The 17,302-nt window shown below is 37.4% G+C and overlaps 1 protein-coding gene across 4 annotated transcripts in view; it reads left to right on the forward strand.

Annotated features, from left to right (window-relative positions):
* TRPS1 (transcriptional repressor GATA binding 1) overlaps positions 1 to 12,696 on the forward strand; it is a 251,143-nt gene extending 238,447 nt beyond the window's left edge. For all 4 annotated transcript variants that reach the window (XM_059902014.1, XM_059902017.1, XM_059902018.1 and 1 more), the window contains 2 exons: positions 6,079 to 6,201; positions 9,809 to 12,696. In XM_059902014.1, coding sequence (XP_059757997.1) covers positions 6,079 to 6,201; positions 9,809 to 10,870 — 1,185 coding nt within the window. In that variant the 3' untranslated portion in view covers positions 10,871 to 12,696. The remainder of the gene's footprint in view (positions 1 to 6,078; positions 6,202 to 9,808) is intronic.
* The last annotated feature ends 4,606 nt before the right edge of the window (positions 12,697 to 17,302 follow it).

Genomic DNA, 17,302 nt, shown 5'->3' on the forward strand with positions numbered 1-17,302 from the left:
TTAAAGGTGTTCATTGCAAGCCAGCATCTGTTTTAAGTGGTTTTAGGTACTGCATTCCTTATATTCTGCAGGGTCTATTGGTGTGTAGTCATTAGTCAATTAATTCCTTAATGGGCGGAAGTGGGGGAGAGTGGCCTTCTATGTCTCTTAGTGGTGAATAATAGTGGTAATGACTAAAATAATATTTGTCATTTATTCAACAATTATTGAATGTCTATTATATATGACAGTCATGAACACATTATTTAGTTTATATCAACTCTTTTGGTGGTTAATAGGGCAAAGTTATTGATAGGACATTATTACTGATGGGACAATAAGCAAGGATCTTGCTTCTGAAATGACTAGACTATTACCCATTTTTATTAAGGAGCACAGAGAGTAAGCCCTCTGATTATTAGATAACTTTCAGCCTTTACATGAGATTTATTCGTGAGAGATGCTTTGGTTTCTTCAGGAATGTTTCCATATAACTTACATGAATTAAACTGTCAATGTTCATGAACGATCTCAGTTTGTATCACGTTAACTCAACACGTAGTTAGTTTTTAGCAGATGGTACTGGAAACTGAGAGATTACAGATCATGTCTGCCATATACATCACTGTAACCCCAGCTTCTAGCACAGTGTCAGGCACATGGTGGACATTTAATAATTATTCCCAGAACTGAACTGAATTAAATTTACCACTGAAATTTTATTACTGCAAAGTTGTACCAGAAGGTTCTATCATAGCCATCTGTGCATTTCCCTAAAATGAAGTTTTCAAAGGATTCTTGATATAATCGAATAAACATAGAAATTATTTAAAGAGTTAAAAATACTTGAGGTACCTCCAGACTAACAGCATGTATATCAAATTTCAGATTGATTTGATTTAAAATGGCTAAGATATAAAACCATAAAAAATGTGAGTAAATGCTCTGCCTATCAAGGCTTGTTATGTAATTACATGGTTTCAGTTTGGTTCTTATTCATAGAAAACTATTACAAAGCATCATTTCTGCACAAATAACTCCACTAGTAGGGATTTTTAATATCTTGAAGATGAATATCCATGTCTCTAAATGTTAAGCCACTTGAATTAATAATTCACTCAAATTTACTTTTTATTAATCAAATGAATAAGTTCTGTGTTAATAATGAAATTTGAAAACCTTAAAATGTTTCTTTTTGGCTGATCTTCAAATAATAAAATAAAATAAGCAATAAAAACAGATGAACCAATTTGAAACTTTTTTTCCCATTCTTATTCTTTTCTAAAAACACATCTGGGTTTACCAACATATGTGTCAGGGCTCAACACAGAGGGATCTGCAACTGACTGAGGATTTAAGCACCATAGAAGCAAAACTTCAATCAGAAGCTTTGAGAAAAATTTAATGATAGTGATGCCATGCAGTGGTTAGCTGTGAACCTAAAGACTAAAGGTTTTTTTAGTTAGTCATTACACTTCTTGGTGTACTCTACAGCAGGAAAAGGAAAAAATTACATTGGATTTAAAGTGTACGTATATTAAAAGATGGGTGTGTCTTTTTCTGTTTCAAATCCTGGCATGGATGATTGTCCAAATTCATCACCTAAATTGCTGTTGTGAAAATCAGTATGGTGGTTATAATACATTTGAAACGTGGAAAGGAAACAAGTGATCCAAAGAATTCTCAGTAATTGAAAAGCCCTTGCGAGGCCAATCACTGGGCTGGCCTCGGAATTCCTTGCAATTAACTGTTCCTACCACGGTCCATCCAACAGAAATAACATGAAGGCCACACAAATGCAACCTAAAAGTCAGTGGGCAAACTATCTAAACTTGAAGTTAAAAGCAAACAGTTCCTTGTTGATTCCAGAATTTCCTCTGTAGAAATTTTCAGTTGAGATGGCTTTCAGGTAGATTTGGGTTCTCAGCCGACCTTCCTTCACTCTTGCCCTCTGTTGAAACCACATAGAAACAGAAGGTGCACTTAGAGAAGGCCAGGGGCAGAGGATGCTATGACTGTGTGTAGCTTTGGATGTGTAAAGGACAGCTTTCCTTCAGCCTGAAAGGAGCTCCTGTCAAGTATGCCACCGGTGTTAGCCACTAACTACTTATTCCTATCATTTCCTCTCCCAGAAGTGTCCTTATCCATATCACTCCATTCTCCTCTCTCCTGCACAAAGTCATGGAGGTACAAATTATTATCATCTCTTAAAAGCAGCCTGTAGGAAAAGGAGAAATAATTTATTATTTAAAACATACACACGCACATATAGAACCATCAGCAATGCATGACTCTAATTATGCATATACAGGAGAGTTGGAGCTTTGTTCTACCTGACCTTGTGTCCTCAGGACATAGCAAGTATCTGGCTTCAGCTATTTCTCAAAAATAAGTGTGGGATGTAGGATTGGAAAATTAACTCTCTTGATTTTATTGTCTACAACCTCATTAGCCCTCTCTGACCAACTGAAGATAGATTTGTCAATCCAAATTTGTCAAATCCAAATTTGTCAATCCAAATCCAAATTTGTCAATCCAAATCCAATTTGTCAAATCCAGGTTGATAGATTTGTCAATCCAAAGGAATATTTTTTAAAAACTTTTTTTTCAAAAACAGGAGTGATGACTAGTGATAAAAATAATAGCAAGAGAGATTATTTTCAACTTTATTAATGTTTAGCTGCTCAAGACAGCACTGTCCTAGGTGCTTATTACTTAGACTATTTGATGACTGTTAAGAGACATGATTTCTGTCTTTAACATAGTAAAAAGGAGAATGACAGAATATTTTAAAACTCTGTTATACCTGATAAACTATGAATGAAATAAGATCTTTAGTGCCTTTCTTTCTCTTTAACAAGTTCATTTTTGAAAAGTGGGGCAGGGGAAACTTCTATTCTGCTTCCTTCGGCAGCAGACTGCTTCTCTGCACTTGATTGGGTTAAGGATGTTGGTGACTTCAGCCATACTCCATCCAGCCAGGTTCTCACTGTGGGTCAGGGCTCTCATCTGCGTTGTGATTTAGAGAGTTGTGGCACGGTGTACAGTTCTGTGCTCACACAACTAAGGACATTGCCCACTTCTCCCACCTTCTCTGTTGCTTCCAGTAATTCCAAGTGCATCAAACATAAGGTTCTACGGTGCTTACCAAAGTGATACATTTGCTTAGATGGGAGGTAACTTACTATGTGAAATATTTCTCACCTACCTCCCACTCTCCTCCCGCACACAGGCACGCCCCTATTGAATTCTAGGTGTGAACACCTAGACATTTCACTCTGACTCAACTTTCCATTCTCATATTTGATAAGATTGGCACAGATAAAATACATGTGATTATACCCAACTATATGCTTTAAGCATATCTAAAATGTGCAATAAGTAGATTAAGGAGATATAAACGAAACCAACAAAATATTTTTCTCTTACAAAAGAAATACAATTGAATCCCCTTGATGGATAGCTAACTTGAGCGCCTACTACATACCTGGCATTGTTTTATTACATCCATTTGTCCACATTAATACTCACAGCAGCTCACACTTTAAAGATGAGGAAATTTAAGCATTGCCAGGTTAAGTAACTTGCCCAAAGTTGCACCCAAGCAACTCAAGACAGAGACATGTTTTGAGTACAAGTTGTCTGACTCCTAAATCTGATTATTAACCCCCCCATGCCATACTGACTCCGAGTAAGTGAATCCAAAGGACTCCTGATGTATTTAAAATAAGATATGGTTTACGTAAAATATACCAGCCTTTATTGGAGCCTAAGTGCTGCTTAAAGCAAGATATGCCTGTGGAAACCAGTCCTGTAATTTCAGGATTTTCCCTCGAACTAATGAAGGGCATTTTCTTTGCAACAGAATCAAGCACAAAGTTGTGCAAGGATTGAAGCGTTCTCTGAAACCAGGATTACACCCACTTTGGCATGCTGTGTCAAGCAGCTAGGGCATAAGGAAAGAAAAGCAGGCTGCAGTGAATGGTTATACATTCAGATTTGAGCCTCAGCCATATATGTGGGTCCGTTTCCAAATGGACATTTACATTGCCTTTATATGGATCAAACTGGTGTTTATTTGCAAAACGTGTTATTTAGATCTCGGAAAAGAAGACAGCATGGCCCCAGGGAAGTTTCACAATTATAACCTAACTAAGCTCCCCGACTTACCTCGGATAAAGGGGGCCCCCAGAGTGTTTGATAAACACAACCTCTAATAGTTCATTGATTTGGGGGAAACGGCAGTCTGTACTTTTGCAGTAGGTCCCAATTTGGACTTTGAGGGCCAACACCCAACTTTTGTGCTGCTCTTATTGAGACTGAGAAATTTATGATACATTCCTGGTCCTGATTTGGGGTGGGGGGAGTAAAGAAAAAAGGGGAGCCAGAGATTATCTTTGTGAAAAACTCGAGCTTTTATTACATCACCTAAAGTAGCCCAACCTGCTACCCTAATGAAATTGTGTTCTTGGTTGAAAAGGACAATTGTTAGCCTGACTTTGTGCTCACTACAAACATTCCCCCAATCTTGTTAAATTATTGCTCTCATTTCAGATTTTTATGGCTATGCAGCTTACCAGTCCTCATTTCTTTACATTTCATTCATTTTCTTTGTATTGATGATTAATGGAGGATGTTGAATGTTAGAGTGAGCAGGCATCAGCAATTGCAAGATCATAATTAGTTTAGCTGACGAGGGCCTCTGATAGCACTTGCATCTGGATGGAAAAATTACCCTATAGGGAACTGGCTGCTCACCAGGTCTTTTTAGTGATACATTGTGAAACACCCGATGAATCAAATGCCCTTTCAATGCCAAGAAAGTGTTCCAGTCTTGAAGCCAAAATTATGTCTGCAGAAAGCTTTCCATTTGAAATGTATCAGAGTACAATTATAACCATTGTATTTTCTTGGCAGGGATACCACTCGTCTACAGTATGGACTCAAGTTAAATAAATTGCCTAAATTTTATGAATCCCTGAAATTTTGACTTATGGTGTTTGTAATTTTAAATTTATAACAAAATTGGGCTCCAGCAAGACTTTTTCCACTCCTTATCTAACATGCATATTTTATCATTAAAGGCTTTACTTCCTAGAGAAAGGAGAGCAGAGTTGCAATTCAGGCTCTTTTTTTTTTTTTTTTTTTTTTTTTTCAGCAAGAGAGTTCCATTTCCTGCCTGTTAGTATTTGCGCCTAGGAACACAGCCTGACTTTTGTTTCAATGAGAAGTTTAATGGAATCATTACTTGATAGCAAGAATGGAACAAGCAATACTAATGATCTACTTTCAAATATTCTTGGATTATTTTTGAATCTGGTGATTAGAGAATTCAGCCCACTAAAATCAATTTGTGTTCAGAAATGCTTGTGATTTCCAAGTCTGAGTCAAATAAAATAAATAAATAGCCATTGATGGGACTATGTTGTCTGGCTTAAGTAGGCCCCTCATAAGGATTCTCATTAGTAATACTGTACTTCTAGTTGGCAGAAGTTTCTACTATTCCTCTCAGCTTTGGGAGATAGAGGGTGTGTTCTCTTTCAGATTTTACAGTTGCAAACCAAAAATTAGAACTGAGTGTCTTACAGTCTCTTAATACTTATGTTACATGAATGACATCCAGAAAGACACACGTCAGGTTTAATTGTAAGTGGTTTACGTGCCGCATTTATTCCAAGCTTGACTACATTTTAAAGCTCAGGTAGCCTGTGCGCCTCCCTTTCCAGAGTATATTAAACATATTGCCAGGCTCTGTCTTTGGACTTTTGTTTTGACACTTTTAAAAGGTATATTTTAGGGTTCAGCATTTAGGAACCATCATTAAAGGCACAAAACCCAAAGTTCAAAAAGTTAAAGCTGTTTCTGTGAAAGGCCTTTGGTGTTGCACACACCTCATCCATCACTGCAGGGTTAATTATAATGAAAATCAGTGGTGCCTATTAAACACAATTGAACCTGACCTCATTATGGGCAGTGTGGTTTTATACTGTCATTGTTGCTAGTCTAAAGACAAAACTCCTGGGTTGATTTGGTCTAACTCCACTGATCATGTGACTCACCTCTGACCTTGTGTTTTTTTTTTTTTTTTTCCCATTTCAGAGGCGTAGAGGCTCGGGTGTTTTTTGTGCCAATTGCTTGACCACAAAGACCTCTCTCTGGCGAAAGAATGCAAATGGCGGATATGTATGCAATGCGTGTGGCCTCTACCAGAAGCTTCACTCGGTAAGAACTTGTTAGACTGTTTCAGGAAAAGCTTTATAAAGCACCCTGGTCTGTGGCGTGATAAGTTCCATTCCCTGGCTTGCAGTGCCTGCCCCTGCAGAGTTTAATGCAGTCGCTTTGAGTGCACATGTGATTTATGGTGGACCGGCCTTAGAGGTTATGGGGAGATACATTTGAGATCATTAGTAATGCATTATGCTTCTTTTGATATAAAAGAGGAAAAAGATTGATTTCTGGGAACGTCACATAACAGATAGTTGAACAAGTGGTTATCAGAGTTCGGTGAAATTAATTTAGGTAGAGAGGAGAAACCTCAAAAATGCAGAAGTACATAAAATGTTTAAAATAAAAAGGGGGACTCTCGCATATTCATTATAACATCTAGGGCAGGGGGGGAAATGCTTATTTTCCCGTTTACCATTGGAATTTGCAAGTGTCATTTGGGCTGCTTTGGGGGCTGGAAGTTGGACACGTTCAGAAGAGCGGTTCTAAACTGGGGCCCAGGATGCCAGTGCTCTACAGTGCTGCCAATGGCATCTGAGGTACCTGAGGGCTTGAAGAGCACACAGCAGAGCAAGATGCAGAAGTGCTTTGTGTTTTAAGATCTCTGGCTGACTAATTTCTAGGGCTCTCTGAGGTACCTCAGTTATTTCTAACCAAATTGTAGGTGGAATCCTCTAATAAAATTTAAACTCACAAATCTCCCATCTTTATATGCATTTGACTTCTTGGATATTTTTTTAGTTTAGATAGTTTATCTGCTGACCAGAGCTGCCTTTAAAAATAGGAATGCCGGGGCTTCCCTGGTGGCGCAGTGGTTGGGAATCCGCCTGCCAATGCAGGGGACACGGGTTCGAGCCCTGGTCTGGGAGGATCCCACATGCCGCGGAGCAGCTGGGCCCGTGAGCCACAGCTACTGAGCCCGCGCGTCTGGAGCCTGTGCTCCGCAACAAGAGAGGCCGCGATAGTGAGAGGCCCGCGCACCGCGGTGAAGAGTGGCCCCCGCTCGCCGCAACTAGAGAAAGCCCTCGCACAGAGACGAAGACCCAACACAGCCATAAATAAAACAAACAAACAAACAAAAAAATAGGAATGCCCCATGTAGTAAACAGAAATCTATTTCCCTCTGCCTTTTTCATTTTGTTTGGCATTTTACCACAGCTCTTAGCACCAGCCAATGAATAGATTACAGCTACGGAGAATATAATTTTAGACAAAATGTCCTCCTAAATGGACCATTGGAAGCACTCTTTTAAAAAATGCATGCTGCCAACAATGCTAATTGGTAGTAAACTGTAAAAACCTTAGTTATTAGCATGGAGCTAATAGAAGGATTTCTGCCCCCCCCCTCCCCCGACACACACACACACCACCATCACCTTACTTTTTCTTAAACTTCACCACTTAAGCACAGCAATAAGCTTCCATTCAATGGGTACTGACATTAATAATTTTAATTGAACTCAGACCAATCAAAGGCCAAAAATTAATTAAACTGCTGCTCTTCCAGGTTATGGTAATTTAACAACTGCGATATAAACTAAACTTTTTTACAATTATTTTAATATTCATCTCTCCAGAGATGAGATGTTTCCAATTCTGAGGTTTTTTAAAATCACAAATTTAAACACATAAAGGTTATGCTCACATTTCATGTCAAAGACTGCCACAAAAATTATGAAAGTTTAAAAGAGGTATTAATGCATATTTCAGATTTCTTTAGAAGATAGAGATTAACTACTGCATTTTATATATATATATATTTTTTTTTTTAATTAATTTATTTGTTTTTGGCTGTGTTGGGTCTTCGTTTCTGTGCAAGGGCTTTCTCTAGTTGTGGCAAGCGGGGGCCACTCTTCATCGCGGTGCGCGGGCCTCTCACTATCGCGACCTCTCTTGTTGCGGAGCACAGGCTCCAGACGCTCGGGCTCAGTAGTTGTGGCTCACGGGCCTAGTTGCTCCGCGGCATGTGGGACCTTCCCACACCAGGGCTCGAACCCGTGTCCCCTGCATTGGCAGGCAGATTCTCAACCACTGCGCCCCCAGGGAAGCCCCTGCATATTTTTATAATATGAATATGAGCTCTTTATAAACCTGAAATTCTGAACAAAGTAAATGAACATGGACTATCCAAGGGGATGTGGCATTTTCATTCTGAAATGAATAATTTGATTGTCAGGAACAAGTGTGTTATCCATTTTCCTTCAAAATATCTTTGTGACAATAAAAACACTGCAAAAGGTTTTGTATTTTGTTTAACATATAAAAAGTACTCTCCTGCATTGAGGTGCATCCTTTCTAGGTATAATTCACAAGTTACATATTGTTTATATTCATATTTTATGTAGAGATTACTTCCTGATTTCAGTAATCTTTTAGAAAAATCAGATTTTAGCCCATTTAAAGATTCTCCTAAATTTTTAATCTGTAAATATGCATTGATTTATTAAACATATTCTCTTGATTTTATAAATCAAAATTAGAGCTCTTACTGCAAGTAAAGTTTTTATTATAGTCTTATCTATGGATTTTAATCATGTAATATAAACACCTGTTGACCATGTACATAAATACGAATCATATAATACTTAAGCTGAGTGAAAGTCAGCATTCTATTTAAGTACAGAGTAGACTGACAGATAGGATATTTGAACCGAGCCTACCAATAAATTTAGATTGTCAACAGAAAACAAATGCTTCCCCTGTTAACAAGTAAAATCTTCCATAGTGAGTGCTTACATAATTAAAGGAGAAAAAAACGTGAGAGATTTTTTAAAAAACCTCTCACTGATAATGGCTTTGATTACCTGATATCTTTCCTTACAATTCTGTCAGTTTGTCTTTGATTATTTATGTTCTGATGTTTAATATTCTATATTTAGTCAGCTGGGGCTGGCATAACAAAATACCATAGACTGGGTGGCTTAAACAACAGACATTTATTTTCACACAGTTCTGGGGCTGGAAACCTGAGATTAGGGTGCCAGCCTGGGTATGTTCTGGTGAGAGCTCTCTTCCTGGCTTGTAGAAGGCTGCCTTCTCACTGTGTCCTCATTTAACCATATTTACCTCCTAAAGGCCTTATCTTCAGATACAGTCACATTGGGGTTAGAGCTTCAACCTATGAATTGTAGGGGGGGGGCGGGGAGAGGGGGACACAATTCAGACTGCAGCCATGTATCATTTTTCCACAGTTGTCATCAAAACCTATCTCCCATGTTACTATGTTGACATCTTGGTGCATGACTCAAAAGTTGAGAATATTTCAGAAAAATCACATTTCTTCAAGTAACTTTAAACACCGTTTTATCACGAAATAATGCAATTCCAAAATCTATTGAGTTTGGAAAAGCTGTTTCCAAGTAGCTTAAAGTTTTTCAGTCCTCCCTGTAAAGATGGGCATGATTTAATTAGGGTAAAATAATGTGCCTTGGTTACTTCCTCTGATCCTGCTTAGGGCAAAAGGAGGAGATTTAGTAAATCTATAACGTAAAGCCTATCTTTGCTTTGAACTTAAGCATGGTTTATATTTGTGAGGAATTGTTAATGCATTTTAATGTGTTTTTTAATGTTTTCCTTTTGTGTATTGTGTGTGTGTTCCCCGCAGACTCCCAGGCCTTTAAACATCATTAAACAAAACAACGGTGAGCAGATTATTAGGAGAAGAACAAGAAAGCGCCTTAACCCAGAGGCACTTCAGGCCGAGCAGCTCAACAAACAGCAGAGGGCCGGCAGTGAAGAGCAAGTCAATGGCAGCCCCTTAGAGAGGCGGTCAGAAGATCACTTAACTGAAGGTCACCAGAGAGAAATTCCGCTCCCCAGCCTGAGTAAATACGAAGCCCAGGGTTCATTGACTAAAAGCCATTCTGCTCAGCAGCCAGTCATGGTCAGCCAAACTCTGGATATTCACAAAAGGATGCAACCTTTGCACATTCAGATAAAAAGTCCTCAGGAAAGTACTGGAGACCCAGGAAATAGTTCATCCGTATCTGAAGGGAAAGGAAGTTCTGAGAGAGGCAGTCCCATAGAAAAGTACATGAGACCCGCGAAGCACCCAAATTATTCACCACCAGGCAGCCCTATTGAAAAGTACCAGTACCCCCTTTTTGGACTTCCCTTTGTACATAATGACTTCCAGAGTGAAGCTGATTGGCTGCGGTTCTGGAGTAAATATAAGCTCTCCGTTCCTGGGAATCCGCACTACTTGAGTCACGTGCCTGGCCTACCAAATCCTTGCCAAAACTATGTGCCTTACCCCACCTTCAATCTGCCTCCTCACTTTTCAGCTGTTGGATCAGACAATGACATTCCTCTAGATTTGGCGATCAAGCATTCCAGACCTGGGCCAACTGCAAACGGTGCCTCCAAGGAGAAAACGAAGGCACCATCAAATGTAAAAAATGAAGGTCCCTTGAATGTAGTAAAAACAGAGAAAGTTGATAGAAGTACTCAAGATGAACTTTCAACAAAATGTGTGCACTGTGGCATTGTCTTTCTGGATGAAGTGATGTATGCTTTGCATATGAGTTGCCATGGTGACAGTGGACCTTTCCAGTGCAGCATATGCCAGCATCTTTGCACGGACAAATATGACTTCACAACTCATATCCAGAGGGGCCTGCATAGGAACAATGCACAAGTGGAAAAAAATGGAAAACCTAAAGAGTAAAACCTTAGCACTTAGCACAATTAAATAGAAATAGGTTTTCTTGATGGGAATTCAATAGCTTGTAATGTCTTATGAAGACCTATTTAAAAAAAAATACTTCATAGAGCCTGCCTTATCCAACATGAAATTCCCTTCTTTTATTATTCTTTCTTTTGATGAGTAGGTTACCAAGATTAAAAAGTGAGACAAATGGTCAGTGAGAAAAAAATGGAAGATGGTATATGGTCCTGTTTAGAACCTAGTAGGTCAGAACCATCTTGGTGAATGTGTACTACGGAAACCATCCATAAGAAGTACCACCAGACTATAATTATTATGTTTGTAAAGAAAGAGATCAAAGCTGTCTAGAATTTGGAAGGGTTTACATATTATGATCCTAAAGCAGTATTGGGCTGGCCATTGGCCCATTTGTTCAAAAACCATAAATTGTTGCCTCAATTTCGAAGTGTCTTGAAATCCTAGGCAGATGAGGAGAAATCTAATCTCCAGGGCAGTGAAAGGAAAATGGCACCTTCCTGGATGAGAATTCTCTCATTGATCATGTTTCGAATTTAGACCTAGCAATGCGAGCTGTGGTTAGGCTTGGGGAGAGAACAGCGGGAAAAGTGACAATGATTTTGGCCAGCCCTGCCTGTACATACACATGCACACCCTCTCTGATATTTTTGTCCTTTAGCTGTTCAAATACTCCTTTCAAAAATAGTCCTCTTGTTTGCAATTTAGGGTCATTTTGTCCAAATATATATGCATTTTTAAAAACAATGTCCTCAGTGCTTACGTAGTAATTTTATTTTAGCCAGATCTTTTCTTTCTTGTATGTGATGAACCAGTTTGGGTTTGTTTTTTAAGCTTCCTCTTGGTCACTAATCTCACTTGGCACGTTCTAACTAAAGGGATCCCCTCCGTTCAAAAGACTAGATGGATGCAAAAGTTCAGACCATGGGCTTCATTGGTTTAGAACACATGGTATTTCTCCACAAGGTAACCTGCTGTATTTATTTATTTTCTTTTGGTTTAAGTATAATTTCCAAACTTTGTGGTCAGGCAGCGTCTAAAGTTACGTTACCACAGACTGACAGTTGGTATATGTACCAATCAATCCCTTCATTAGATTTATACAGGTTTAGTTAAGTAGCATTAAATAGGATTCTTAGAAGTTTGCTCTTCATAGTACTTTTAATACACAAGGCTTTGTAAAACTATCCATGAAGGGAAAGCCTCAGCATAACTGCTCAGGGAAATAGGGCTAAATAACTGAACATTAAATAATTGGTTAAAGGTGCTGTTAGTCGAGCCTCAATGCTTGCTACACAGATGTATGTACAAGGACTGACTTTAATAATTTGCATTATATTGTCCCAACCAGTAGTTTATTTTTTGCCACGGAGATGTAGAAGATATTACAAGCTACTGGATGCACTGTCAGATTAACTTATTTCATTAAAGAAGTTGGGAGAACAAATAGGAAAAAAAAAACCTTATTTTTCTAGTAAATATTAATGTATTACATTTCAAATAATGGTGCCTGACATATTGAATAATTATTTTCTACAGTGTACGTATGCAACAAAGATATTCCATCATGCATTAGAGTCAGTTCTGGCTCTGCCTAGCTGTTTACATTTGCAAATGTAGCAAACAAGGTAATGAAGCAACTATTTCTATTGCGGTAGATATCTTTTGTGTGTGTGTGTGTGTGTGTGTGTGCATTAAAGTTGTAAACGGTAACATGAAACAAATGAAAGTTCTTGATATAATGGTATGGAAAACAAGAAGGAAATGAAAATATTTTTATGCCTACTTAGGAAAAAAAGGGTAGCACTATTCATTCCAAGTACTTTTTTTTTTTTAATTTTTAAGCTCTTAACTCACATTGTTATGCTTAAAGTGATAAACATATATCCTCTTTTTATTGCTTTGTCTATGTTTCAGATGAAACATTTCAGAAATTATTTTGATAAGTGCTGCTGGAATCTGCAGCACTGATGTTTTTATTGCATTCTGTAGTCGCATTTGCACTCCATTTTTACATTAATGCGCAGTTGCTTTGTATTGTTTTGTTTTGTTTGGGTTTTGTTTCTTTTTCACAGTGCCAGGTCTTCGTTTCTTTAAATGGATGGCAGGTAGAGTTCAACCAGTTTGTGACTGTTGTAGTGAATGAAGTTAAAAATGTCTTTCTGATGTTGTGTTGTCATTTCCATTCTTGCATTTTCATTTTCATGTTAAAAAAAAAGAAAAGAGAGAGAGAGAGAAGGAAAGAAATCAGGACTAAGACTTCTGCTTCAGTTTCATTTTTAAAGGGTCCTATTCCAATCTTACCTGTCAAGTAGCTCTAATATAATTCACATGAACTGAGATAGAGAGGTGGAATGAGGGGCTTGGACATTCAAATTATGTGATGTCATTTATCTTTCTTAGGAATTTTGATGAATGCATCTCAAAATGTACAGGCAGATTGGAGAGGTGGTGATTAAAGATCTAAACAAGAGGAGATTTCCCAAACAACAAAACTATATTTAATTTTTTTAGTGAAAGGACTAGAAACAAAGTGCACTGTGGCAATCTGCAAGTAACATGATATGTGGACTGCTCAAATCAGAAAATACCCGAAGTTTGGTTAACTTGGGCAATAGTACAGGTATGACTTTTTGGGCAAAACTACTCCTTAAGCAGTTTCTCCAGTGTGTCAGACACAAATAGGTTGTTCTTTCTTGGTATATATGTCTTTTTTTTAATCTGTTTTTTTGTTTTTGTTTTTATTTTTCTCAGACAGACAAGTAGTAATGGTTAGCAATGGAAATACATATCACTATTCTTGTAATACTTATGGTCAGTCTACTTTTGGTAGAATATTCTTAGATAGCATTGACACAATAGATCTTATTCCGTATTCCTTTATTATTGATTATTTTATTTTATTTTTCCCATATTTTGATGGGGAAGAGGTTGGGCTATAAAAAAAGATGAAAATTTATCACAACACTAAAATACCTCTTATTTTTTTGACTTGTGAAAGAAAGCCTTTGTTCCAGCTCTCAAAATATATTACAAAACTGATTGGTTAGTATCTTTATTTTTATTTGGGTTTAAGATTTCTGAATCATTTTGTCTTAAATTGTGATTTTAAATGAGCTATTTAGGTACTTAACTTTTTTTTTTTTTTAGGACTTTCAAAATGACTTAGGAATTTCCCCTCTTGGAAAAGGCTTTCCCTATGATAAAAACTATACGCCAGTTAAAATTGTATGTCATTTAAAAACTGTAAGTCTTTTAAAAGTACATGTCCATATTCTGAATTGGGCTTTGGATCAAACTTTAGGCCAAAACCAGCTCATGCATTCTCATTCTCCTTTTTCTCACTCTTTCTCTCTTCACCTCTCACCCATATATTCATATTGTTGTTTGGGATAGAAAAATCATAAAGAGCCAGCCCACCTCAGAAGACTGTGGATTGAGAGACACTACATGACTCTTAAGTATATGAGAAAAGGATGGAGCTCTCACGGTTAACACGTTAATAACTCTGTAGTTCAAAAGGAAAAGAGTGTGCCCATTCTTTCTATATGACATATTGAGATGTTCTTTTAAAAAATCAACTTTTAAGATAGTGATGTTTTCTTCTAAACTGTTCTCTTTTAGTAAAGGTAGTTTTTAGAAAGCAAGCATGGGGATTTTTTCTAAGGTAACATTAATGAGAAGAAGAAAAAAAGTGATTATCTTTAACAGCTCTTTGTTGAAGCCTGTGGTAGCACATTATGTTTATGATTGCACATGTGCACATAATCTATGATGATCCAATGCAAATACAGCTCCAAAAATATTAAATGTATATGTTTTTTTAAAATGCCTGAGGATATATGTTTTTCTTAATTAATTGAAGAGTATCAGTACTGCTACTAAAATAATGATTAGCCTCCTCCTGTGTGGCTACAAAACATCACCAGGTGACCTGTCTTAAGACCTCTGAATTGCCTGCCTGTTTAGTAAGTGAACATGAACACAATTCTAGAGAGAGAAGATCTGACAATCCGCGGTGGAAGCATGAAGGAGCTGGTGGTCAGCTTCTGTGCCATATGCCAGCTTTTTGCCTAAAGTTTACTTTGAGCTCGCAGCTTCCTGTCTTTGGGTTGAGAGCCATGACAAAAAAAATGTGAGGCATCTTTGGTGAGTGAGTAGGTGAAAGCTTGCTGACTGTCCTAGATCACAGGAGAAAATGGAGGAATTGAAACCCAACCTGAATGTGAGACTAAAGATGCTAACCAAAGGTAGGTACTACTAAGTGGAATTCTATCAGCAGGCAACTGTAAATGAGAAGAGGATAGAAAGACATGCACCGGGACTTGGAAGGGCTGTGTTATTTTCCCAAAGAAAGACTTGGCCAAGGGCAGAAGGCATGGCTTCTTTGCAGTGCACTTCCTTTTGGTTTTCAGTTAGCGTTTCATAGACAGCAGACCCACGTGTTCCTGCTAGCGGTCAATGGTTTAGAAAACATCAACAGTTATCTGCAGTAATTAGGACCTATGGAAGATGCTAGGTTGAAGTGTGTCAAGTCAGGGATGAAGAAAATGTGAAATTCAACATTGGTCCACACATGGAAACTGGATAATGTATGCTCACATGTTGTTCTCTTGAAAAGTAGAGCTAGAAGCTTCACTCCGTCCTACACCAGAGAAAAGCAGGAGTAACTTTACAAGGAAATAACGTTTAGCCTTTCTTCATCAGAGAAAATGGTCCCTCAAGACCCATGAGTCCCAAAACTGTATACTGATTTTTTACCCCTGGTTTTTTTTTTTAATTGTATGACCTGCAACAAATCACTTTTTTCTTTTTGTGCCTCAGGTTCCTCACCTGTAAAATGGAAAAAAAATATATTAATAATAATAATATTAATAATAATAATAATAATGGTAATGTAGTACTTGTTTGTAAAGCACTTTGAGATCCTTGGTTGAAAGGCACCATGGGAGTGCCAAGTATTATTATATGGCCAAGGGGCTTATTTAAACTCTCAGTTCCCAAGGGCCAGGAAAGGTTGGGGTCATTTTTATTAAATATGAGCTGTAAATATCATAATTAGGCAGCCTATAGCGTTGACTATGAAGAGGCAAAACTATTACAAGGCTGATAAAACCATAGTTTCTTAATGGCTACCAACAGGGCAAGTATCACAGTAAGAAATGCCAAATTTCTTTGGGTGACAACATGAATAATTTGGGGGGGTGGGATGGGATGGGAAACATCTCAAAATGCCAATGTAAAATTCACCTACAGCAATATTCACCAGCAGAAAATGTCTTTCATATGGAATGATTTCATGTTGCTAAGAAAAAATTCAATTTGTAGTCCTGATTTGAATACTAGAATGTTGGCTATAATAGTTCTGTTCTTACAACACATGGAATTTTTTTTTTGTTTTATTTAATTTTGTTTTCATAGTGCATGTTCATTTCTACTCACAAACATGTTCTTGGTGTATTTCTTATGCAAACAATCTTCAGGCAGCAAAGATGTCTGTTACATCTAAACTTGAATAATAAAGTTTTACCACCAGTTATACATAATGGTGTTGGTATGTTTTATATGGATTCACTTTCATCCATGTAGCAATAGGAAATTCAGACCATTGTAACATATAGACAGGTTCTGATGAATTGAGACGGTGAAATCAAATCACCATTTTCAAAACAATATGACTAAGACTGAAAAAGCCTGGATTCTCTCAACTTGTTTTGTTTTGCTTTGCTTTTTTTTTTCCTTTAACCAATCAATCTCTTATTGATAGATTTTGTGTAAAAAAAAATTATACAAGTTTTCTTTAGGAAGATTAACAATAAAAATTGTGTTTATTTCAAAAACATTTATTGAGTATCACGTATTGAGTGTCGAGTATTGGGAAATGATTGTTACAATATGTAAAAAATCCTGCTTTTGAAGTCTAAGTTTGAATTCAATTTAGTATACCCACATGAATATGATGTGAAGATCTTGATAAATCATCTCAAGAAGTTTATGTTAATATATTACATGCCTTGTGTGTTGCCTTAAGATGAAATTAATCAGAGAGGTTTCCGGAAGGTTGATTTTGAAAGAGGAAAGAGGCAGAAGAAAACTAGGTAGGCAAAGAAGACTCACCCAAATGTTTATGGCCAGAAGGAAAAACACAAAAAGGACAGGATGTAAAGTATATAAATAACTCCTTGCTTCAGAAGATTTATTTTGGAAATTTCGAATTAATTAGTGTTTACCCTCCTAGCCCAATCTTCACTTCTCATTTTTGTGAACCCAAATTAACAAATCCTTTATTTTTTCTAGTTCTTTCTCTTTTCCCCTGTTTTGAAAACAGCAGAGTAAAGGCTTTGAGGGGCTGATCATAATGGTAATAAGCTTGTTTCACAGCTGGAGGCAACATTCTCTAGATAAGAGTGTAATAAG

Source organism: Balaenoptera ricei, chromosome 17 (assembly GCF_028023285.1).
Source record: "Balaenoptera ricei isolate mBalRic1 chromosome 17, mBalRic1.hap2, whole genome shotgun sequence".
Lineage (NCBI taxonomy): Eukaryota > Metazoa > Chordata > Mammalia > Artiodactyla > Balaenopteridae > Balaenoptera > Balaenoptera ricei.